The 23,925-nt window shown below is 37.6% G+C and overlaps 4 protein-coding genes across 7 annotated transcripts in view; 2 read left to right on the top strand and 2 right to left on the bottom strand.

The window, feature by feature from the left end:
* Nucleotides 1-12,684, top strand: part of LOC107655677 (piezo-type mechanosensitive ion channel component 2-like) — a 96,362-nt gene extending 83,678 nt beyond the window's left edge. Inside the window, exons 36-50 of the mRNA XM_016443247.1 lie at nucleotides 1,140-1,466; nucleotides 2,566-2,602; nucleotides 4,970-5,152; nucleotides 5,227-5,424; nucleotides 6,573-6,880; nucleotides 6,973-7,120; nucleotides 7,709-7,923; nucleotides 8,003-8,161; nucleotides 9,185-9,332; nucleotides 9,412-9,600; nucleotides 11,075-11,167; nucleotides 11,263-11,432; nucleotides 12,185-12,301; nucleotides 12,386-12,465; nucleotides 12,548-12,684. Coding sequence (XP_016298733.1) covers nucleotides 1,140-1,466; nucleotides 2,566-2,602; nucleotides 4,970-5,152; nucleotides 5,227-5,424; nucleotides 6,573-6,880; nucleotides 6,973-7,120; nucleotides 7,709-7,923; nucleotides 8,003-8,161; nucleotides 9,185-9,332; nucleotides 9,412-9,600; nucleotides 11,075-11,167; nucleotides 11,263-11,432; nucleotides 12,185-12,301; nucleotides 12,386-12,465; nucleotides 12,548-12,684 — 2,509 coding nt within the window. The remainder of the gene's footprint in view (nucleotides 1-1,139; nucleotides 1,467-2,565; nucleotides 2,603-4,969; nucleotides 5,153-5,226; nucleotides 5,425-6,572; nucleotides 6,881-6,972; nucleotides 7,121-7,708; nucleotides 7,924-8,002; nucleotides 8,162-9,184; nucleotides 9,333-9,411; nucleotides 9,601-11,074; nucleotides 11,168-11,262; nucleotides 11,433-12,184; nucleotides 12,302-12,385; nucleotides 12,466-12,547) is intronic.
* A 369-nt stretch (nucleotides 12,685-13,053) lies between these two features.
* LOC107655699 (piezo-type mechanosensitive ion channel component 2-like) lies at nucleotides 13,054-15,098 on the top strand. Its single transcript, XM_016443275.1, has one exon. It carries the CDS (start codon nucleotides 13,533-13,535, stop codon nucleotides 13,779-13,781), a length of 249 nt encoding a protein of 82 aa, XP_016298761.1. The 5' UTR covers nucleotides 13,054-13,532; the 3' UTR covers nucleotides 13,782-15,098.
* Nucleotides 15,099-15,633: 535 nt separating this feature from the next.
* On the bottom strand, nucleotides 15,634-21,302 carry LOC107655688 (gamma-soluble NSF attachment protein-like). 3 transcript variants are annotated; one of them, XM_016443262.1, is made up of 12 exons: nucleotides 21,084-21,302; nucleotides 20,831-20,898; nucleotides 20,658-20,742; nucleotides 20,538-20,555; nucleotides 19,599-19,629; nucleotides 18,361-18,470; nucleotides 18,208-18,274; nucleotides 18,043-18,113; nucleotides 17,857-17,935; nucleotides 17,567-17,776; nucleotides 16,348-16,357; nucleotides 15,634-15,982 (listed from the first exon to the last, which is right to left on the bottom strand). In XM_016443262.1, the coding sequence occupies exons 1-12, from the start codon at nucleotides 21,134-21,136 to the stop codon at nucleotides 15,879-15,881; spliced, it is 906 nt and encodes a 301-aa protein (XP_016298748.1). In that variant the 5' UTR covers nucleotides 21,137-21,302; the 3' UTR covers nucleotides 15,634-15,878. The 3 variants fall into 3 exon arrangements, with proteins under 3 accessions (XP_016298748.1, XP_016298747.1, XP_016298746.1); XM_016443261.1 differs by lacking the exons at nucleotides 16,348-16,357; nucleotides 20,538-20,555 and adding an exon at nucleotides 19,725-19,742 and having other exon boundaries at nucleotides 21,084-21,300; XM_016443260.1 differs by lacking the exon at nucleotides 16,348-16,357 and having other exon boundaries at nucleotides 21,084-21,299.
* Nucleotides 21,303-22,263: 961 nt separating this feature from the next.
* LOC107655698 (cyclin-dependent kinase 13-like) overlaps nucleotides 22,264-23,925 on the bottom strand; it is a 19,799-nt gene continuing 18,137 nt past the window's right edge. Inside the window, exon 14 of one of the 2 annotated variants that reach the window (XM_016443274.1) lies at nucleotides 22,264-23,764. In XM_016443274.1, coding sequence (XP_016298760.1) covers nucleotides 23,277-23,764 — 488 coding nt within the window. In that variant the 3' untranslated portion in view covers nucleotides 22,264-23,276. The remainder of the gene's footprint in view (nucleotides 23,765-23,925) is intronic. The other variant, XM_016443273.1, reaches the window with a different exon arrangement.

Here is a 23,925-nt window from a genome sequence, read left to right as displayed (position 1 = left end):
CCAGCGTCTGCTCTGCTTCAGACCGGCCGTGTGTTTCTGTGTACTTACAGCTCGGGGCCTTTCTGTCATTACCAGTTAGGAGGCAGGTGACTCTATTATGCGTGTAAACGAATCTGTCCTGAGTGTTAACACACACACTCACACACACACACACACACACACACACACACACAGCTGTGGATGGTTACTGTAGCCCTGTGATGACAGACGGACGGTGTTTCCAGAACCTTCTGCTCACACACAGCCAAAGCACAATGCACACAGATATTCAGAGTGAATTTAGACACTGCACCGTACAGATTATATAACAGTCTATTATTTATTAGTGATGTTTCCTAAGGTACTATTAATTTATCCTGCTCAGTTTGCACTGCCTGCCACAGAATAGCAAAAGTAAAAATAAATAAATAAATAACTGTGAGGTAAAAAAAAAAATAAAAATCAAACAATCTCACAATTATGATTTTTTTTTGTTTCTGCCACGGAATAAAAAAAATTTAAAAAGTAACTGCTTCTCTTTTTGTTTGTTTCTTGCAGTTCTGACTTTTTTCTCGGAATTCTTACAATGCAGACTTTTTCTCTGAATACTGAGTTTATATCTTATATTTACAAGTTATAAGCTCTTAATTGCGAGTTTACATCTTGCAATTCTAAGACAATTAATTTCTCTTTCATGAGGTTATGCTTGGGTTTACATAAAGCTGAACAGATTTTCATATTAAAATTTCTGGATATTTGGACTGGAATTGAATGACTTTTAAAAGTCAAGGCAACATGATGGGTCACTTTTTAAATGTATTTTTTAATATGGAAGCAAAAATTCCTTGTATATAAATGTATTATTTAATATATTGTCTAATACATAAACAATGTATTATTCTGTATATTTTTAAAATGCATTAAATAATTTTATATATTATTCATTCATATATAAAGAAATATATTTTCTGTTTGTTACTGTATTTTGCTGTACACATCACATCTCTAAAAAAAAAAAAGAGTAGGCAGTGTGTAGTGTTTTATGCTAGTCTTCTGGTCAGACTTGTGGGATGGCGGTCCCCCCTTGTGGTTATTTGCATGAATTACAACTATCAGCCTTATTTCTTCTCACTGACCTGAACTCTGTGTTGCTCTGGCAGTGACCGCACGCAGTGCACTGAGCTCTACTCGCGGCAGGGCACCAGTGACACCGTCGAGGAGGCCGTGAGCCAGCGAGAACTGAGAGAGCATCCAGACAAACTCTGGAGCAGCACTTCAGACCTGCGGACGCCTCTGAGAGCGGAGCAGGTGTGCTGGACGCAGGGCGAGGCGGACATCCCTCCGTCGTACAGTAAAGCCACGGGCCTGGACTCAGTGTGTGACGCGGAGGGGAGGAGGCTGAGGATCCAGACACCTGATGAGAAGAGCGCCGACGTTCTGCTCTCAATGAGCCATCAGCTGACAGCCAGTGAGCTGCTGCGGAGCAGGTGAGAGCATGTCATGTGACCTCAGTTAAACACCTGCAACACAAGCTGCTGTGTGGACACAAAATATGTGTTCAGTTACATTTCTTTTTCCTCAATACCACAATACCATTCAAAAGTTTGGGGTCGGTAAGATTTTTAAAATGTTTTTTAAACAGTCTCTTCTGCTCACCAAAGCTGTGTTTATTTGATTAATACAATACAATAAAAACTGTAATATTGTGAAATATTATTAGAATGTAAAACAGCTGTTTTCTATGTGAATCTCTGTTAAACTGTAATGTATGTCTGTGATGCGCAGCTGTATTTTCAGCATCATTACTCCAGTCTTCAGATAATATTTTAAGGCCCAATTGGTTACATTATATTAAATTATGTTCTTAAAACAAGGCTATTTGTGCCATGTGGAGTAAGTTGGGGAGAAAAAAAAAGAAAAAGAAAAAATTGATTAATTACAATTTGTTTTCATGATTTCTTTTTTTATTTCATGATATCTTTGTTTCCTTTTGTAACATTTAAATACAGATATAGATGTATAGATACATTTAAATATAGTAGTATTTATTTATTTATGTATTTTTAACGTATTGCTCCAGTATCTCAAAACAGCTGGTTCCCATTGTGACAACAAAATAAAAGTGTCCTGGGCAATAACTGTGAAAATGTTCAAAAGCCTTTTGTGGCCAAGACTTTAATTATGTAGACTTTTATCAAATAAAATAAATAAATAAGAAATATATAAAAAAAAAAAAATACTAGAAATGAAAAAAGTGTGACAAGTCTCCCTGTATGTGAAAGCACACTTCAAAAGTGCATTATAACTGATTGTGTCTGTTTCATACAGTCGTGCTGCACAATATTTTTGTGGAAACTGATGCATTTTATTTTTCAGGATTCACAGATGAATAGAAAGTTTTGAATATTTGAAATATTTGTTTTCTAACATTATAAATGACTTTACTGTCAGTTTTGATCAATTTAATGTTTCCTTACTGAATAAAAGTATTAATTTAATAAAAAAACAAAAACAAATTACTGACCCCAAACCTTTGAACAGTAGTGTATGTAAAAATACAATTATGTAATATTTGACATGTGTAAGCAAACGCTTCTGGATGACGGCCATCGTCTACACGGAGGTATCGCTGCATCTGTGACGCTCCACTCTCAGATCATAGATTCAAGATCGATCGTTCAGTATCTCCATGACATTGAGTAACTTTATCTTACAGTGTCCTTGTTACACACGTTACATGCACTTACTATAGCAATAAGAGTAAATGATGCATAATTACAAACAACTAAAGCAAACCCTAAACCTGTAGTACATGTTGTTTATTCATATTACTCAGTACTTAACGCTGTAATGCATAACTTTTAGTGCTCTAGCGGTTAATAAACAGAACTGCATCTATACACCTACATCTGTATTTAAATGTTACAAGTTAAAAAAAAGGAAACAAAGATATCATGAAACAAAAAAGATATGTATTGCAGCTTTAATTGTATAATCACACTGCAACAAGGACACCTTAAAATAACCACATTTTGGTTTGCATTAGTTATCTAACATTAATTAACAATGAGCATCAAATTTATTTCAGTATTTGTTTACTAATCCTTGTTTATGTTCAAATAAAACACAACTGTTCATTGTTAGTTCATGTCCGCTCAGATCCATTAAATATGTATTCATCATGTATTAGTAAATGTTTAAATTAACAAGTACAGTAAGTTTAATAAATGCTTTAGAAGTATTTTTTTTTATTGTTCATGTGAACAAATGAGACCTTACTGTAAAGTGTTGCTCATGTTGTGTTTCGGAGAGCATTTTCTTTTTCCTGAAAATGCTAGTTAATGTTCTCGCATTGGACTAAAACTTACTGACTTACGCTCACACAGGGTTTAACAAATTACCAAAAAAATATATATAATTTTTGTGCATTACGCTTGTGGTGTTCCAGATGTCCGGCACACAAAAAATTGCTTCTAAATCTCTTGATATGCGATATTATCAGCAAATCTTGGATTCAATCTTTTTATCAACTTGTTTTCTTTAAGTAGCACAGGTTTTGTGTTTCTTTTGGAGCTGATTGATTGCAGGCCTCATTGATCTGAACTTAATATGCACCTCAGTTATTGAGTGAATATTGCCAAAATTATTCACAAATAATGCTTTTTTCACTCAAAAACTGATGCATAAGTTCAGATCAATGAGGCCTGCGATCAATCAGCTCCAAAAAGAAACACAAAACCTGTGCTACTTTCAAAAAACAAGTTGATACAAAGACTGAATCCCAGATTTGGTGATAATATCGCATATCGAGAGATTTAGAAGCAATTTTTTGGGTGCCGGACATCTGGAACACCACAAGTATAACAAGGTGGGGAAAAAATCCCACAAAAATCCCAAAAATGATAGTTTCACCAAAGGAGAGATTTACAAGCAATTTTTAAAAAGCCGGTCATTTTTGACCAGGAACACCAAATTAAGTAAAGGATTTTCAAGTTGATACAGTAGTTACTAGGGCTGTCAAAAAAAAAATTCGAATTTCGAATATTTGTCGAATTTAAAATAAAAATCCACATTCGAATGCAAAAACGTTGCATTCGAATTTTAGGTGTGGGTTAAGGAGGCAGCTTTATCAGCGGCGCACGAGATGCGATGACGATGTAAGTGTCGTTGCATTATAATGTTTTTGTTAGCCTGTCCAGTTGAAGCCACTAGATGCGGCGCTGCTGCGTTGTTAATTACAAATATTGCGGGAAAAGTGAACATCAATGCGGAGAAGATCTTGTTTACGTCAAAACTGAAACCAAGCCGTTCACACAGAACACATATTTCGCACATTTTCTAGAGGGACATCTATCACCATTGCACTCGCGTCTCGCACAAAAGAGAAAGCCATGGAAAATTAATGCAAGTTCAACTTTGAAAAAACATATCTCGAGACTTTATGGCGGGTTTTTTCCACATCCCACTGCAACTCGTGTTTTTAAATGAAAAATGTACTCTGTGTGATTGGCTTTCAGCCCTTTGTATTAAACTATGCATACATACGTACATGATGCTGTTTTGTTTATAGTTGATTAAGCAACTTAATTATAATTGGTTTATAAACATTATTTTAAACATTATGCACTTTTTCCACAGATAGTCATGTTATCTTATGCTTTGAATAAACGTGCATTAGTAATATTTTGCTCGATGCGCCCTCTTGTGGCCTCAGGAGAGAAGCCACAAGCTTTTCTTCACCCTAACTGAAATTATGCATTTTAAATTCAAATATTGATAATACTTAAGTAAAAAATTTGAATGTAGTTTTTTGACAGCCCTAGTAGTTACAGTAGTTGTATAATATCGACCGGTTGACCACATACAAATAACCCATAGTGTTTAATCTTAATACAATGTTGCACGGCCTGTAATTAACCTGCTTTAGTCTAACAGTTATCATGTTGCGTTGTTCTTTCTCAAAATAATATATTCTTATTTTCTCACACAGGTCACCATAGTGATCAAGTACTTCTTCCAGTTTGGCTTCTTTCCGTTTAACCAGAGCATAAAGCTGGACAAATCCAAACCCTTCCACCCTCCCAACATCATCGGTGTGGAGAAGAAAGAGGGCTACGTCCACTACGACCTGATCCAGCTGCTGGCGCTCTTCTTCCATCGCTCCATCCTGAAGGTAGAGAGACGCTCTGTGATGTGTGTCACGTGTCTTGACTGAACATGCAAAGTGAACGCGCTCTTCTTCCTCAGTGCTACGGTCTGTGGGATGAAGATGAGCCCAGGTCAGGAGGTCAGACTGCGAGCTCTCATTCAGACAGTGAAGAGAAAGAAGCCTCATCCGTCTCCACACACATCCGGCTGCCCAGAAAACCCCTCCGACAGAGCTCCAGCGTCTCGCAGCGCTCGGCCCGCTCTAAACCAGGTGCGCTCAGATACACGATTCTGCTCGTGCACTCCGATATCTGAAGGTTCGGTCACATTTGGTGGCTCAGAAAGGTCTAATTGCAGTGGTTCTCAACCAGGGACCTCAGCAAACTTCCAAGGGGGCCTCGAGATGACTTCAAGACAAAACAAGCTTTAAATAAGCTAAAACTGCTACAAATCAGGTTGTAAGCTGACATATTTCTTACTTTAATTTGTTCTCTTAAGAACAACCATATTTGAAATTCCCAGTCTTGGAAAAAAAATAACACATGGAAAAGTCATAGTAAGTATTAAAAAAAATGTTTAAAATCATGTACATTTTTATAATTTATATAGCTTTCTAGTTATGTGAAGTTCTATTTTTTTTAACTTGCAGAAATTGCTATTTGTCAGTAAAAAATAAACAAAAAAACATAATCATGAATTTGCGTGACCAGCTGAACCCGATGTGAAATCTGTGTGTGGAAATCTTCCAGCATTCGCTTGGATTTTTATTGAAATCAGTGGATTTTGGCTGTGGAAAATTTGCTGAAAGAGAGCGCACTTTTTTCCCAAGGAACACGTGTGCTCCTAAAGTCAAAAATCAGGAGCACATTACAAAAACTTGGGATGCAAGGAGAAAAGAGTACAAAAAGTGCACTCTTTCAGCTTGAAACTGTATTTGATAGTTGTATACTTATATATCCTATAAACAGATTTCTAGTAAAATCTATATATTGACTGTGTTAATTAATGTTTGCTGTTGCTACAAGAGTTTACATTGAATTAAATGCTAGATACAGTTTATTGTGTAACCAAATTAGCAATATTACCCAAGGAAAACAAAACAAAACTTTATGCATAATACAGGACTTCTAATCCTAAAGAGGCCTGAAATACACTGTCTATTATTTTGAAATGTCTATGCTTTGCTATTTCTGGCTGCTCATTCAGAAAGACGAGGGAGATAAAATGCACAACATCGTATAAACACCATAAAGCAAACGCTGTCATAATTCATCAACAAGTCGATCGCAAGCATTTGGCATAAATGTGTGATTTTCATTGTTTGCAAACTGCAAAGAAACCGCAAACCTGTAAAACACACAACAGCGCTGCGTTTGGACTTTGAATGGCCAGCGTTCACATTTACTTGATGAAATCAGAGTCTGTTTAATTAATAATCACATTAGGCTTTTCTGTCCCCAAATTTAAGACCTCTTAGAATCATCATTAAGATGATTAGACATTTTAAATACCCACAGGGACTTGTTTATTCGCACACATGCTCCCAAATAGGTTTCACAGCTGGCACACATCTGTTTTTAGTCTCAAAAGCCCTGCGGGTCCCTGACCTTGGCTCTGGATGTGTCTCCGCAGGCAGCAGCGGCTCCAGGACGAGTGTGCGTTCACTGAGCGCTCAACTGAAGAGCCGCAAGGAGCTCATTTTGGACAAGCTCAGAGAACAGCTGATCAAAGCAAAGCGCTTCACTGTCAAAACGTGAGACTCCCGCTCAAGTCGCTCATTTATTTGAAAAGGAAGTTACATCGTCATATTATTTTTGTAATTGTGATGGGTTGCTGTTGTTTCAGGATTCTGGATATCTACATTCCCATTCGGCAGTTCTTCTATAACCTGATCCACCCGGAGTACAGTGCCGTGACCGACGTCTACGTGCTCATGTTTCTGGCCGACACGGTCGACTTCATCATCATCGTTTTTGGATTTTGGGCTTTCGGGGTTTGTAGAGCTTCACCTGCTCAAACACATGACAGCTTAAAGGAATAGTTCACCAAAAAATGAAAGTTTGCTGATAATGTGCTCACCCTCAGGCCATCCGAGATGTAGATGAGTTTGGATTTCATTTCTCCAAACCTGATGAAGAAACAAACTCATCCTAATCTGGGATGGGTGCATTTACAGCAAACTTTCATTTTTGGGTGAAGTGTTCTTTAACATAAGAAATCCTGTTTGAAAAAGCAGTTAAAATTGGCATGAAACAGAAATAGGGACAGATATTTTGTTCCATGTTGTGATGAACATCCAAGTGTAACAGAGTTTTTATAAATGTGGGTGTTGCATTAAGAAACGAGTGTGAGTTTGTAGTCTATTGTAAGAAAGTGATGCTTTTAAGTGGACAAGCCTGTAATTTCATAAGTTTGAATTGTGACATTTTGATTAAAAGTTATTAGTTCAAAATACAAAAAAAAATGAATCATGCATGGATGAATCGTTCACAATAATCATGCTGACTTTGAAAAAAAAAAATACAATTATTAAACACCATCTAAGTGCAATAAAACTGAAGTGAAACTGGTTTCTCCACAGAAACACTCTGCTGCGGCTGACATCACTTCCTCTCTGTCAGAGGATCAGGTTCCCGAGGCCTTCCTGGTGATGGTGCTGATCCAGTTTGGGACGATGGTGGTGGACCGTGCGCTGTACCTGAGGAAGACCGTGATGGGGAAGGTCATCTTCCAGGTCATCCTGGTCTTCGGCATTCACTTCTGGATGTTCTTCATTCTCCCAGGAGTCACCGAGAGGTAAATGACGAATACTGTCATTATTGAACCCGTTTAAGAAGCTCGAGGCTCATCAAAAATGTGATTGGATTTGATTTAGGCGCTTCAGTCAGAACACAGTTGCCCAGCTCTGGTACTTTGTGAAGTGCATCTACTTCGGTCTGTCAGCCTATCAGATCCGCTGCGGTTACCCCACTCGCGTGCTGGGAAACTTCCTGACCAAGAGCTATAATTACCTCAATCTCTTCCTCTTCCAAGGGTAAGAAATACAGCTGGACTCATTACACAGCCACATTACAGTGTGTTCATCCTGTGATCACAGAGCATTACAGGATATTAAAGTCAATCTTCATGTGGATGACCACAAATATATTAATGCTAATGTATATACAAAGTTTAGGGTAAGTATGTATAATAATTCCATTCATCAAGGATGCATTAAATTGATCAAAATAAAATGTATCACAGTTTCCACAAAATATATTGTGCAGCACAACTGTTTTCAACATTGATAATAATCAGAAATGTTTGTTGAGCAGCAAATCAGCATATTAGAATGATTTCTGAAGATCATGTGACACTGAAGACTGCAGTAATGATGCTGAAAATACAGCTGCGCATCACAGAAATACATTATAGTTTAACAGAGATTCACATAGAAAACAGTTATTTTGATTTGCAATAATATTTCACAATATTACAGTTTTTACTGTATTTATGATCAAATAAATGCAGCCTAGATGAGCAGAAGAGACTTTCTTTCAAAAACATGTATATATAAAATGCTAAAAATTCTATAGTTAGGCTATTTTTTTAAATGAAATTTATTGCACATTTCTACATGATAATGGTTAAACAGTTTATGACTGCTCAAAATAATAAAATCACATTTGGTAATCAAGAATATTGTCATTTTATTTATTTAATTTTTTACATTAGAATTCTCAGAAAACATGATCACGAATAAAACATGATTTGTTGTGCAGCTTTTTAATATTGCTGATGTTTTTGTTCATAAAAGCCATAGGCCAACTAAGGCCATGTGTTACAGTGATTTTACCGCGGTTCAGAGGGTTTTAAGCACTCTGCTTCAAATCATGTTTACTTAGCCATCATAAAATCACTGAAATGCCAGCTTCTTATTACTTCATGCCAAAGAATGCCAAGATTTGCAAATTTTGTCAGTACTAGGCATAATGTTGTAATATATACACAGTTCATTTGGGGTTTGTCAGAAGTGCTGGGGTCCTGACCGAGTCTCATCTTTCTGAATGGTGCTCAGGTTCCGGCTGGTGCCGTTCCTGACGGAGCTGCGGGCGGTGATGGACTGGGTTTGGACCGACACCACGCTCAGTCTGTCCAGCTGGATCTGTGTGGAGGACATCTACGCTCACATCTTTGTGCTCAAGTGCTGGAGGGAGTCGGAGAAAGTGAGATGACGTCCAGCCAGTGTTTGTCAAAGCAGCATTCAGAAGCAGGATTCACGGTGGTGTGTTTGTGTGTTCTCAGAGGTATCCTCAGCCTCGAGGACAGAAGAAGAAGAAGGTGGTGAAGTACGGGATGGGGGGGATGATCGTGATGCTGCTCATCTGTATCGTCTGGTTTCCTCTGCTCTTCATGTCTCTGGTCAAATCTGTGGCTGGAGTGGTCAACAAACCGCTGGACGTGTCTGTCACCATCACACTGGGCGGCTTTCAGGTGTGTGGAAAACTGCTGCTTATAGTGACGGATCTGCGAGACGTCAGCTCAAATCAGGGGGAAAATTAAAGCTAAAATTAAAACAACAAAGTCATTAATAAAGCAATAAGCCCTGTGAAGGCGTGGTTTACAGTGAATTTATAACAGCTAAAGGGCGTTGTTAGGTACGACGTGGAGTGTCTAAAACCCCCTTAGCTGTTATAAATTCACTGTAAACCACGGCTTCACGGGGCTTATTGCTTTTATAAAACGGTTATTCCATATATACGTAGTTAGGTTTCACAAAAAAATCAAACAGAGCAAATAAAGTGTAATGATATTGCGAAATATAAACAGAATTCTGACTTGATTTTTGTTTTCGCCGTGGAATAAAAAATTTAAAATGTCATTTTTATATTGCAATTTGTACTTTTTTTTACAGTTTAAATCTTGCAATTCTGACTTTTTTGATATATAAACTCAAATGTTAAAAAAGGTCAGAAGTGTGAAAAGTTTTATTTATTTTTTTATTCTGTGGCATAAACAAGCTTCCATATGAAATAAATATTAACGGAAATAAAATGTTAAAAAACATTAAACTTGTTTTATGTCAGCTAAATGCAAAGGCAACATTTCTCATTTTCATTTATTTGAAGTGCTAAAATATCAAAAACTTAATAAAAACTATATAATAATTAATGCATTTAGCAGACACTTTTATCCAAAGCGACTTACAGTGCATTCAGGCTATACATTTTTTACCAGTATGTGTGTTCCCTGGGAATCGAACCCACAACCTTTTGCGCTGCTAACACAATGCTCTACCACTGAGCCACAGGAACATTACATAGACAATAATAAAATGATTGAAAACATTCACAAACAGAGCTGGGTAGATTACTTACAGATTGTAGTCCGTTACAGATTACATGATGTAAACTGTAGTTAGTAATGTAATCTAGGTTACTCGGTTTAGGTAATGCATTCTGATTACTTTTTATCTAACTTGTTTTAAACTTACAATTAAACGTATCATATTGATATAAAAGAGCAAAGAGAAAGAAAATGTACTTCATTTTTCCGTATCAAGATCATAAAATGCATCAAATATTACATTACACCACATATATTACACAAAATAAAAATAAAGTGTTTTAACACTTAAACACTAAAAATATAAATATTTTGTTTACCTAAATGTAATTTTAGATGTAACATTAATGTGTTGTTAAATTATTGAAATATGAACTTCCTCAGAGATATTTTAAGTAAATATTTTATGTCAGCGGGGTTTGGCTGACAACACTTTTGGGAATCCCTGCATTACACGAACAAACATGAAAAAGTCTACCAGGTGTGAAATATTTCTGTCCAGAAGCAACAGGTTACTGAAGTTACTTAATTTTTGGAATCAACGCAGCACTGTTCAGAAAAACTTTAATAGCACGACTGAAACTGAAATAAGAGTTTGATCAAATATGTCTGTGCTGTCTAGCCCATCTTCACTATGAGTGCGCAGCAGAATCAGCTGAAGGACGTCACTGACAGAGATTTCATCAGCTTCATGAATTCATACAGACACAATTCTGTAAGTCACTCATCTGTGTCTGTGGTGTGGTTTGGAGAAACGCCACTCTTTAGTTGTTGTGTAGTGTGTCAAGTGCAGCTCGATCTCTTTCCCAGAGTGCACTGCAGTTCTTGGAGGCGTATACAGCGGAGGACGTGACTGTGGCAGAGCTGGAAGGAAGCTCGAACTCTCTCTGGACCATCAGTCCTCCCAGCAGAAAGAACCTGATGGACGTCTTGAGCAAAGAGGACCAGTTCCCTGTGACCATGTCCTGGAGCATCCAGAGGTACATCACCTGCACTGGCCACCTCACCATCAATGAAAAGCTTATTTATTCAGCTTTCGGATGATGTATAAATCTCAATTTCGAGAAATTGACCCTTATGACTGGTTTTGTGCTCCAGGGTCAAATATATGACTACAGTTTTCAAGTACTCTGCTGTTCAAAATTCATTTTTGGTCAATAAGTCTCTTCTGCTCGCCGAGGCTGCATTTATTTGATTAAAAATACAGTAAAAACTGTGAAATATTATAACAATTTAAAACAGCTGTTCTCTATGTAAATCTCTGTTAAGCTGTAATGTATTTCTGTGATGCGCAGCTGTATTTTCAGCATCATTACTCCAGTCTTCAGTGTCACATGATCTTCAGAAATCATTCTAATATGCTGATTTACTGCTCAACAAACATTTCTGATTATTATCAATGTTGAAAACAGTTGTGCTGCACAATATTTTTGTGGAAACTGTGATACATTTTATTTTTCTGGATTCACAGATTAATAGAAAGTTCAAAAGAACAGCATTTATTTGAAATAGAAATCTTTTGTAACATTATACATGTCTTTACAGACACTTTTATGTGAACTTAATGTGAATTTTTATCCATTTGAAATGGTACTATACATAGTGTAACCAAGGTACATCAAAGAATACCATAGTGCCATGTACCATGTCCAAGACCATTGTAATGGTAATTTTTGCTAGTGTAGTACTGATGCACATCAAATATATCCCATAATACTTTGCTCTTGTGCAGGAATCTGAGTCTGGGAGCAAAGGCTGAGTTTGCAGTGGACAAACACATCACTTATCTGGACATGAACACTAGACAGGAGCTGATAGCGTTACTCAATGGAACCAGAAATAAACCTGTGTAAGTACAAATTTAACACATAAAAGATGCATTTCATATTTATATTAATGCTTATATATTTATGGTCCATTTTCTCATTCACAGGGTCATAGAGCAAGTGTTTCCCTGCTTTATTCGAGCACCGAGTGACTCAAACGCCAAACCAGTCGGTCAGCTTTATTCAGGTAATGCAGAGTCAGGATGACTTTCTCCATGAATACTGACATCAGCTGTAACTCACACATCTCATCAATCCCTCTGTGCCAGATGAGGGTTATAAGAGCATCCAGCTGGACTTGGAGAGGTCTCACAACGGCACTGAGGACATTCAGGAGTGGTGGATTGTGGACCAGCCGTCGGCAGGGAAGATCCAGATGAGAGCCGAGTCAAAGCTGGGTGAGTGAGTGAGTGAGTGAGTGAGTGAGAGTGAGTGAGTGAGTGTGTGTGTGTGTGTGTGTGAGTGAGTGAGAGTGTGTGTGTGTGTAGAACATTTGCAGAATTATTCAATTTATTTTTTCCTTTTTTATATAATTAGGATACCATGTTAGATGCAGTTGTTATTACAGGAAATTTTTTTTTTTGAAAACGTAGAATTAGAAAATTTCCAGACGCAAAAATAAACAAGATATATTTATTTTATTTTTGTTCTTAAAAATAAGAACAAAAATGCAAATTACAAAAATACTACAGAAATTGAATAATCAAACGTAAAATAAAACACTGCATAGTCTTCACTGTATAAATTAAATATAGATTTTTTTCTTTTTCCTCTGATTCCTTGGCTCATGTGGAGTTAAATGCATACCAAAATGTGTGCAATTTTAAATTAACCAAAAAAAAAAAGTTTTTTTTTTTTTTTACTTGTCCTAGACGGCTTATCTGATTTTTACGAAAATTGTCTCAGATCATCTTCATACCATGCTGGCAAAAGGTTATTGAATTCAAGCCGATTCGTCAAATAACATACGAATGAAGCCATTGTCAGCTCACACTGACCACATCACATCAATTTAGTAACAGCGCCACCTATTGTTCAAAACCTATAAACCAGTAAATCATATTACTATTTAAAATCATCTTAAAATGTCTTTAATGCCAGGGCTAGGCTGCCAGGTTTAGCTCCTCATTTTGCCTCTTTTATGCTTGGCCCCTTAATTGCTGTTTGCAGCTACATTGTTGTGTATATTTTGTGTTGTGTTCTGAATCGCGGCTGCAGATGTAAGTAACGCCTCACTGTGTCTCTTGCAGTATCATGGGCCTCTACGCATCCGTGGTGCTGGTGATCGGGAAATTCGTCCGCGAGTTCTTCAGCGGCATCTCGCACTCCATCATGTTCGAAGAGCTTCCGTGCGTCGACCGCATCCTCAAACTCTGCACTGACATCTTCCTCGTGCGGGAAACCGGCGAGCTGGAGCTGGAGGAGGACCTGTACGCCAAACTCATCTTCCTTTACCGCTCACCAGAGACCATGATCAAGTGGACGAGGGAGAAGACCAAATGAGCCTGCTGGGATTGCCTGAATTCCCAAAGAAGGATGCTGCATCTCGCAGGAAGGCGGCGTTAAGACTGCGAGATTCACTGAGCGGTTCAGGAGCTCTAGCGCCACCTGTCTGTCTGGAGCCTCAAACGGGAGATTCGTTAATCACGCGATGTGCAATATACTGTCCTGGTAGCTGGCTGTAAACTTGAACAAAGAAGGGAGACGGTGACTGAACACTAGCCACTTTTTTCTTCAGAGAAAACTGGACCCAGAAGTGCTTGGGTTCGTGAGACGACATGACATTGAAATTATTTTTTTTAGTTTTAGGCTTGAACGGAGGACTGAAGGGTTCTCGGGAGGATTATACGCTCATCTGGATGTCACATCGGTGTGATTGTGGATCAATATCATGAGCATAAAGCACATTCTGGAAACCAACTATTGTCTTATTTGTCTGTCTACATGTTGCACTTTTTAGTTTTTTGTTATATATATATATATATATATATATATATATTTAAATGACCATTTTGTATGCATAAATCTGCAGAAACTCAGACGTCACTGTAAAAGGCATCTAAAATATGCAAAAGATCACAGATTCTCTTTATTCAGTGGTATTCTGAAACCATGCAAATCCATAATTAACAGAAAATGTTCTTCATTAAAACAAGCTTATCTGAACATGAGAAACAACCTTAGGTTTTGTTGTTTAAGGCATTTCATGCATTTATTTGCAGCATCCTGCTTCATTTTCTGGCGAAGCTCAAGTTCCATATAACAGAGTTAAGTTGAGTTAAGAATGAATGGAATAAGTTTAAACCCTATTGAAGCTACAAACACAATGTACAGTAAATACATTCCCTTTTTTGGTAAGGCAGGCACTGTTATTTGATTTCCAGCATACAGAATATTCATATGACCGTGTATAATTTAAAATAATGAGTTGTGTAGTATTCCAGCACTGGTTTGAAATACTGTACATATAAAGACTCGGCTCCTGATTCACCCACAGAAGGTCCCATTCAGCCGTGAAGCTGTTCGTCAGGTTTGGGTTTACAGAAGCTTGTTTCCACCATGCAATAAAACAATAAAAGTAATTGTGACTTTATTGCACAATTCAGATATTCGTCTTGCAATTCTGTGTATATAGAAAAAGTCTGAATTGTGAGAGAAAAAGTCTGAATTACCAGAAACAAGCTTCCATATGGGTTTGCCTGAACACTCTTTAGAACACAAATTTTCATTTTAACATTATAGGTGAAAGGCAAACCTAAATATGCATACTTAAAGGGTTAGTTCACCCAAAATTCTGTCATTAATTACTCACCCTCGTGTCGTTCCAAACCCGTAAGACCTTCGTTCATCTTCCGAACACAATTTAAGATATTTTTGATGAAATCCGAGAGCTCTCTGACCCTCTCATAGACGGCAAGGTAACTACCACGTTCAAGGTCCAGAAAAGTACTAAGATGATCGACAAAGTAGTCCGTGTGACATCAGTGGTTCAACTGTGAAGTTACGAAGCTACGAGAATACTTTTTTGCGCAAAGAATACAAAAATAACGACTTTAATTACGCATTTGTGTCTCGCACTTTGGACGCGCGTTCACGACAGTATCATGACGCGAGCGTGTGGCGGCGCTGACCCAGATCCAGCGTAATCTGCGCAAAAAAGTATTCTCGTAGCTTCGTAACTTCACAGTTGAACCGCTGATGTCAACACGGACTACTTTGTCGATCATCTTGGTACGTTTCTTGAACGTGGTAGTTACCTTGCTGTCTATGGGAGGGTCAGAGAGCCCTCAGATTTCATCAAAAATATCTTAAATTGTGTTCCGAAGATGAACGAAGGTCTTACGGGTTTGGAACGACACGAGGGTGAGTAATTCATGACAGAATTTTCATTTTTGGGTGAACTATCCCTTTAAGAGAGGATGATGTTGCATAAACGTGCTGCTTATCGTAAGGACTTTTCTCTCCTTCGTTCTGAAAGCATCTTAAAACACAAACACCTCCAGTACAGGAATATCATATTTAGGGATCATGCTTGCACCTTCATGGAGGAGTCTGAGTATGTTTGGTAGACTAGAGCTTTAACAGAGGCCTCCAGCATACTCATCCTCCTCTTCCTCCGGTGGCGCGGCTCCTGAATCTCCAGCAGCAGCAGGTTTCTTCTTTCCTCCTCCAGGCACTTTCAGGCTGATGGCAAGCTTTGCATACTGGAATAATAAAAACCAGCTTCTGTCAGGGGGTCGTTCTGAAATTGGCAGGGTATTGACATCACAAGCATGAGCTCATTAACAGTTTGCATTTACACATCAACACCGGTCCAGTATTCAGCACGCACTCGACCTGCCCCGAGGATCGACTTCAGTAAACCATGTGCACTTAATAATTAGCTAATATAAAAATATAAAGGAGATCATTTACAGACTGACCTCTTATGGATGCATGCGCACAACAGCCTTTTAATACCAAGAGCTGAAAAGATAAATACATTACAGAGGGACTGAAGGGAAATAAACTACTGAAGGATGGAAAACTGGAGTCGAGGTGTAATATGCAAATAGTTTAGATGTCGTACCTGCCAAATTCTTGAAAGTGTGAGTGGAACAAATAGGAGGCAATGAAAAGATTAGAAAGACTGATATAAATATCAATTTTAAGCTAGAATTTTTTTTTTTAATTAACTAAAGCTATTATAGTATTCACAATGGTTTATATAACATTTTATTCCTAAAAATGTGTGATAAAAAGAGAAATCCAAAATCCCCTCTTTTAAAAAACTTTAGCATGTCAACAAAATCAAACAAGAATCTAATATATAATATTCATATTAATTTTCTGGAAATGTATGCAAATTAGTGCATGTTTAATTAGACAATGCCTCATTTGCATATTCAACCAACATTTCAGAAATCTGAAATACATTGTATGGGTCAAAATTATAGATTTTTCTTTTATGCCAAAAATCATTAGGATATTAAGTAAAGATCATGTTCTATGAAGATATTTAGTAAATTTCCTACCGTAAATATATCAAAACTTAATTTTTGATTAGTAATATGCATTGCTAAGAACTTCATTTGGACAACTTTAAAGATGATTTTCTCAATATTTAGATTTTTTTGCACCCTCAGATTCCAGATTTTCAAATAGTTGTATCTCAGCCAAATATTGTTCTATCCTAACAAACCATACATCAATGGAAAGCTTATTTATTCAGCTTTCAGATGATGCATAAATCTCAATTTCCAAAAAATGACCCTTATGACTGGTTTTGTGCTCCAGGGTCAAATATAAGTTAGAAGTTATATTTCAGACTTATATTCCCTTTTAGTAAAAAAGAAATAATATTGATAATAACGTGTATTATGGTTCGGGCTCTAAAGGTTGGACAACTTTAAAGATGATTTTCTCAATATTTAGATTTTTTTGCACCCTCAGATTCCAGATTTTCAAATAGTTGTATCTCAGCCAAATATTGTTCTATCCTAACAAACCATACATCAATGGAAAGCTTATTTATTCAGCTTTCAGATGATGTATACATCTCAATTTCCAAAACATGACCCTTATGACTGGTTTTGTGCTCCAGGGTCAAATATAAGTTAGAAGTTATATTTCAGATTTATATTCCCTTTTAGTAAAAAATAAATAATATTGATAATAACGTGTATTATGGTTCGGGCTCTAAAGGAGAATCTGTGCCTCTTCTAAGAAGCACATTACACTATTCATGTTCTTTGTACTCTAGTCGTGGAAAACGGCACGCATGCACAGATGCATGCTGGGAGACTCACGTCGTTGTCCATGTATCTGAGCAGCGGTGAAGTGCAGACGCGAGACACCAGCTCTTCATCCTGATCATCGTAACCCTGCAGAAGCTGCTCCATGGCCACGCAGTCCTCACTCCCGCTGAATCCTGGGATGCTGTAGCTCTCCTGCACGCACTTCTCTGCCGCCACATAGTCTCCTCTGTGCAGATGCACCAGCACTTGTGCGATCGTTTTCTGAGCACAAACGTGACACGGTTATGTGTGGAAATGCTCCTGCGACGGCACAGGCTTTACAGCTCAGCACACCGACTCACCTTAAAACACGTCGGGTAGTTTTCTATTTCTTTATACATGTTCTTCTCCTTCTGAAGGGACTCGGCAGCTTCGTCAAACCTGCAATCGGCATCATTCATCTCCTATTAGACTAATACGCGAGACCACTGATTAAAATGAAAAACTGAAATAAGAATGATGCTCCCAAACATTTAAGCAACGATTACTTCTGTTGTCTAACAAGAAGTCTTGATGCTTTGCCAATGAGCTCCACTGCTTGCCGTAGTCGCTCCTCATTCTGAGGAATCAAAAACCACAGGAATGCATGTTTGTACAGTAGTGGGTCATAATGGTCATGTATGTGTGCAGTGATTGGTGGAGCTGTGACGGACCTCAAACACTCCTGCTGCCTGCTGGTACAGATGAGCGGCTTTCGCTAAATCCAGAGGCTCCATCAACCTGCAACAGGACAGCATTCATTAACTGCACACACACCTCACATGCTCTGATCCTGTATGAATCTGGCAGATCTGTGAAGCACACACTTCCCGGCTCGGTCGAGGGCCATGGCGGCGGTGTCTGGAGTGCCGTTCTCAACGTACATCACGCTGGCTTTCTCGATGTACTGCACAGCCTCGGGTAACCTCTGCATGTCCTGTGACAAAACAAAAAAACTTTCATAATTTTCACCCAAAAATGTCCATTCTGTCATCATTTACTCCTTCTCTTGTTGTTTCAAACCAACATGGTCTGCTTTTTTAACAGTGTTCAGTTATTTTGCGGTGTCTTTGTTACAGTGTAATTATCAGTTTAAACACCGAGTAGAAATGATTAACTACAAATACATGTACTTAGTATATGGTTACGGTAAGGATGAGGCTTTGGTTTAGCTGCATATAATTATGCATTATTACTATACTACCAAATGTTCTTCTTATATGTGTGTGTGTGTATATATACAGTATCTCACAGAAGTGAGTACACCCCTCACATTTTTGTAAATATTTTATTATATCTTTTCATGTGACAACACTGAAGAAATGACACTTTGCTACAATGTAAAGTAGTGAGTGTACAGCTTGTACAACAGTGTAAATCTGCTGTCCCCTCAAAATAACTCAACACACAGCCATTAATGTCTAAACCGCTGGCCACAAAAGTGAGTACACCCCTAAGTGAAAATGTCCAAATTGGGCCCAATTAGCCATTTTCTCTCCCCGGTGTCATGTGACTCATTAGTGTTACAAGGTCTCACTAAAATGTACTCAATTGTTTTTGACAAAGTAACGAAGTGCATTTAACATTATATTATGTTGGTGTTTCCCCAAACTGGGTTTGGTGAAGCTGCAGGGGGTCTGTTGATAAAGCTAATAATTAATTAAATCAAAACAATGAAAAATGATCAATTTTATAATTTATACATATTAATATAAATGATCTAAAATTGTTAAATCATTAAATTAAAATTATGCTCATTTATGAACAAACAATTTTAAATATAAATATATATATATATATATAAATAATTAAAAATCTAATATATAATTTATAAATATATAATTATAATATATATATAATTATATTTTATTATGTATATATAATTATTATAATTTTACAGTTTTATGATTTAAATAATTATTAGTTATTTTATATATATATATATATATATAATATTGTATTATTAGATTACTCTTTCAAGATTTTTTTGTTTTTTTTGTATAAATTTAAGTCAAATTGCAAGTCAAACTCTAGAATCCTTAAGAAACAACAACAACACACTCACCTTCAGCATCATTCCTGCTTGCTCGAAGGCCCTGCATACAAAAACTTACGTTTATAACAAGCAGCAAAGTCATACAAAAACACAATGATCAGCACAATAGCCAAGCAGGTCTCTGTAATCACTCACTTGGCAGCATGGAACAGACTGGACCAAGAGTCAAGGACAAGTAAAAGAAAATCTCTTGTGATTTTCAGACTAAATAATGAATCTATCAGTCATCTATCAGTAAGAGCAACAGGAGGATACGATCTGTTGCTGGTGTGAGCCTCTGCCTCCTGTAGATAAGCATCTTTCGCCTGCTCCAGCTGTCTGGCGCTCTTGAAGGCGACAGCTGGAGGAGAAGAGAGGAAGAAGAAAAAATGTCCAAATTGGGCCCAATTAGCCATTTTCTCTCCCCGGTGTCATGTGACTCATTAGTGTTACAAGGTCTCACTAAAATGTACTCAATTGTTTTTGACAAAGTAACGAAGTGCATTTAACATTATATTATGTTGGTGTTTCCCCAAACTGGGTTTGGTGAAGCTGCAGGGGGTCTGTTGATAAAGCTAATAATTAATTAAATCAAAACAATGAAAAATGATCAATTTTATAATTTATACATATTAATATACATGATCTAAAATTGTTAAATCATTAAATTAAAATTATGCTCATTTATGAACAAACAATTTTAAATATAAATATATATATATATATATATATATTCCTGTGATAATAAAGTCAGTGTCACATGATCCTTCAAGAATCAAGAAATGAAGAAACTCAAACTTTTTTTGTATTATTTCAAAAGTTCAAAATACTGTAATAACATTTATTTGAAATTATTCCTGCTTGCTCGAAGGCCCTGCATACAAAAACTTACGTTTATAACAAGCAGCAAAGTCATACAAAAACACAATGATCAGCACAATAGCCAAGCAGGTCTCTGTAATCACTCACTTGGCAGCATGGAACAGACTGGACCAAGAGTCAAGGACAAGTAAAAGAAAATCTCTTGTGATTTTCAGACTAAATAATGAATCTATCAGTCATCTATCAGTAAGAGCAACAGGAGGATACGATCTGTTGCTGGTGTGAGCCTCTGCCTCCTGTAGATAAGCATCTTTCGCCTGCTCCAGCTGTCTGGCGCTCTTGAAGGCGACAGCTGGAGGAGAAGAGAGGAAGAAGAAGAGGAAGATCATCAGAAAGCAAGCCTCAGGAGCTCACAGCAGACTCTGAAGCGCTGCACTCACCTGCTTTAGCGTATTCTGATGCAGCACTGTCATAATCAGGCTTCCACTTCATAAAGCTCGTCTTCAAGCTGAGATTAATCAGGGGAATTCACACCATCAGCTGCTGCTTTCAGTCACCAGCTAATCTAACACCACTCATCTTCAGTGGCTACTCAGTCAAACATGCGCGCATCTCTCATCATAACAACAGTGTGTTCTTGTGTACATAACCTGAGCTGCACCACTACAGTCAATATTCACGGCTTTTACTTACTATTTCTCAGCCTTAGCGACGTGCTCGTGAGCTTCGGTGATTTTTTGCGCCATGGTTTTAAACAAGCACTTTAAACATGAATGATGAAGAGAAGTAAACAACTAAACCCAGCGCGGTTTGTTACTTCCGGGTTCCTGCGTCATCTGCGCACGTGACCTCGCGCTTCCTACTTCGGACCGCGTTTATATCGCACGACTTTTTGGTTTCGATCGAGGTATTTGGAATAAAACTTCAAAAGACATATGGAAGCTCAACCCAACAACAAAACGCTTTAAAAACATGTTCCCGCGATCACAAAATACTGAGAAAAACAAGTTACCACGTGACACCACGTGACCCCGCTTCCGCTTCACTCATAAATTCATAACCCAGTAATAAGACTGATCAACTTCAACAGCAAACTCAATTAACGATCGGAAACTGACGAATGCAATTAAGAATTATTATTCAGACATATCAGAACGAGGCACTACAACAGCGCACTATGAGTTAAAAATAAATACATAAATTAATAAATATATTTAATAACAGGAAAATAAATAAATAACTCGATTATAACAAATATAGTTAATGTGTAATTAAATTTAATACAAAATTATTTTTTTTACCTTTTAACTATATGTACGATTTTCTGTATTTTTACATTTGTTTATTCTTTTTAAGATTTTTAACATTTATGTTTATTGTATATTTTTACAATTATGTTTATTCTTTCATTTATTTATTTTAATAGTTTCATTAATTTCAATCATTCATGCATTTATTTGTGTATATTTATTTACTCCCACATATATTTATTTCCAGATTTTTTTATTGGTTCATTACCAAATAAATATTTGTAAAAATATTTATTTTGCAAATAAATAAATCTGGAAATAAATACAATAAATATAAAAAAAATAATAATAAGAGAAATAAATGACTTTAAAAATAAATAAATATTCAAAATGAGAGAATAAGTAAATAAAGGTTAAAAAGAATAAAAATAAATATATAAACGAATATAATACATAAAGGGAAAAGTAATAAACATAAATTCAGGGTTAAATTTTATTAAAAATGAACTATATTTGTTTTTATCAAGTCATTTATTTCTTTATTTTCCTTTTATTTTATTTATTTATCTATACATTTATTTATTTCTAATTTCTGCAGGTTTGGTCCTCCATATTTAGTGAGCTCATTTTCTATATTTAAATATAAACGTATTTAATGTGGATTTTATATGTAGTCCACTGCAAGAGATTGCTTCAAATTCATTTCACTAACATGCATCAGAAAACTACATCTACACTATTCTTCCATGAGCTATTCTCTCACGCATGGTTTCTGGACAGGACAGCTGGTGTGTTTGATGCATGCACACTTAGACAGGCAGCGTGCGCATATCTGATTATAGATATATGCAAAAATATACAAAGAGTTAAAAATACCAGTACATAATACATGATTGGCATTTCTTTAATAAACATTTGCCAAAGGGGGAAAAAAAACATCTTCATACAAAAAAAAGACATTGTTGCTCATCTCCTCGATATCAGTTAAACGTCTCTTTCGATTTTACAATGTCTATAGACAAGAGCTGGCGGGAACCGGCGAGAAACACAGCTTTGATCGGTTCACTCGTTCAGCAGATTCACCAGTTCAGTCGAGAAGTGCTACCAGTCTCTCCGGAGTCCTTTACAAGCCCCTCCAGTGAACTTACCCTAGCGACAGAGCCCATACTTGTAGGAAGGAAGAAGAAGAAAACAACTGACCAAAAAAGGGAAAGAAAAAATAAAACGATTTACATCACTGGTCATGTACGTGTGCAGATACAGCACATTCCTCCAGCACACCGTCGCTAGTTTCCACCTACTTTATTCAGTAGTGCAAAACATCATCGTAACACTACTCAATTACAGGAGACGCTAAGGTCATAAAAACACTTACCCTGGCACGGTAAATGCACACTCAAAAAAGGTACAGTTTTAATTTAAAAGACAGCAGTAGAGTAGATTACAAAAATCAACTGGAGGGGAAACGGTACGAGCGGGAAACGCAAAAATTCCCATCCCTCCAAGCTGTTCCTCGAGTGCCCTTAGAAATCTCACGCATCGAGTTCGGAGACGCTTAGTGCTGGTTTGAGGGCAACTGCGCGTGTCTTTTAGACTCTTCCTTTTCTGAGACGTCCGGAAGTTCATCGGGAGCCCATCAAAAAGGGAGTCCTCTGCCCCGAAGCGAGGCCGTGTTCACGTGGGGAACGTACCCAAGTGGAAGGGATTGAGATGGAGACGTCCAGGCTTGGCCCGGAGGGGGAACGGAAGGAGGCGGCGGTCCGCTGTGATTGTACTCGAAGCGATGGTCCTGGTCTCCGCTGAACACCATGCTGCTGTGCGTGAAGGCCTCCGAGGCAAGAGGCGGGTGGGGGGGCATCATGTGGCCGAGGTAGCTGAACTGCGGTGGAGGCCGGCTAAAGTCCGGCCCGTACCCGGGTCCCTCCGTCAGATAGTCCGGCTCCGGAGGTCTGGGAGCGTCTCCTGGGGCTGCGGAGGAGGGCAGAGCTGGCTGGGTCTCAGGGGCCTGCCGGTAGTCCAGGTCTGCGCAGGGAGGCGGCTCCGGAGGTTCTGGGGGTCTCTGGTCCGGCGGGAGAATGGAGAGAGGCTCTAGAGGCCTGGAGGACGAGCCGCCGCCTTCAGCCGCTGCAAAAACAAACACACAACAGCAGAAACTTACAAGGGCTGCATCTGAAATCTCACAGTTACCTGCTATAGAGTCCGCGAGAAGCAGAATGTGAGGGATTCATTTTATAGATTCATTCCAATGTAATGTTTTGCTACTTTTTTTTTTTTTTTTATTAGAT

This window comes from Sinocyclocheilus anshuiensis, unplaced genomic scaffold (assembly GCF_001515605.1).
Source record: "Sinocyclocheilus anshuiensis isolate Anshui unplaced genomic scaffold, SAMN03320099.WGS_v1.1 scaffold631, whole genome shotgun sequence".
NCBI classification, from domain to species: Eukaryota; Metazoa; Chordata; class Actinopteri; order Cypriniformes; family Cyprinidae; genus Sinocyclocheilus; species Sinocyclocheilus anshuiensis.
This window is presented reverse-complemented; position numbering and strand designations above follow the sequence as displayed.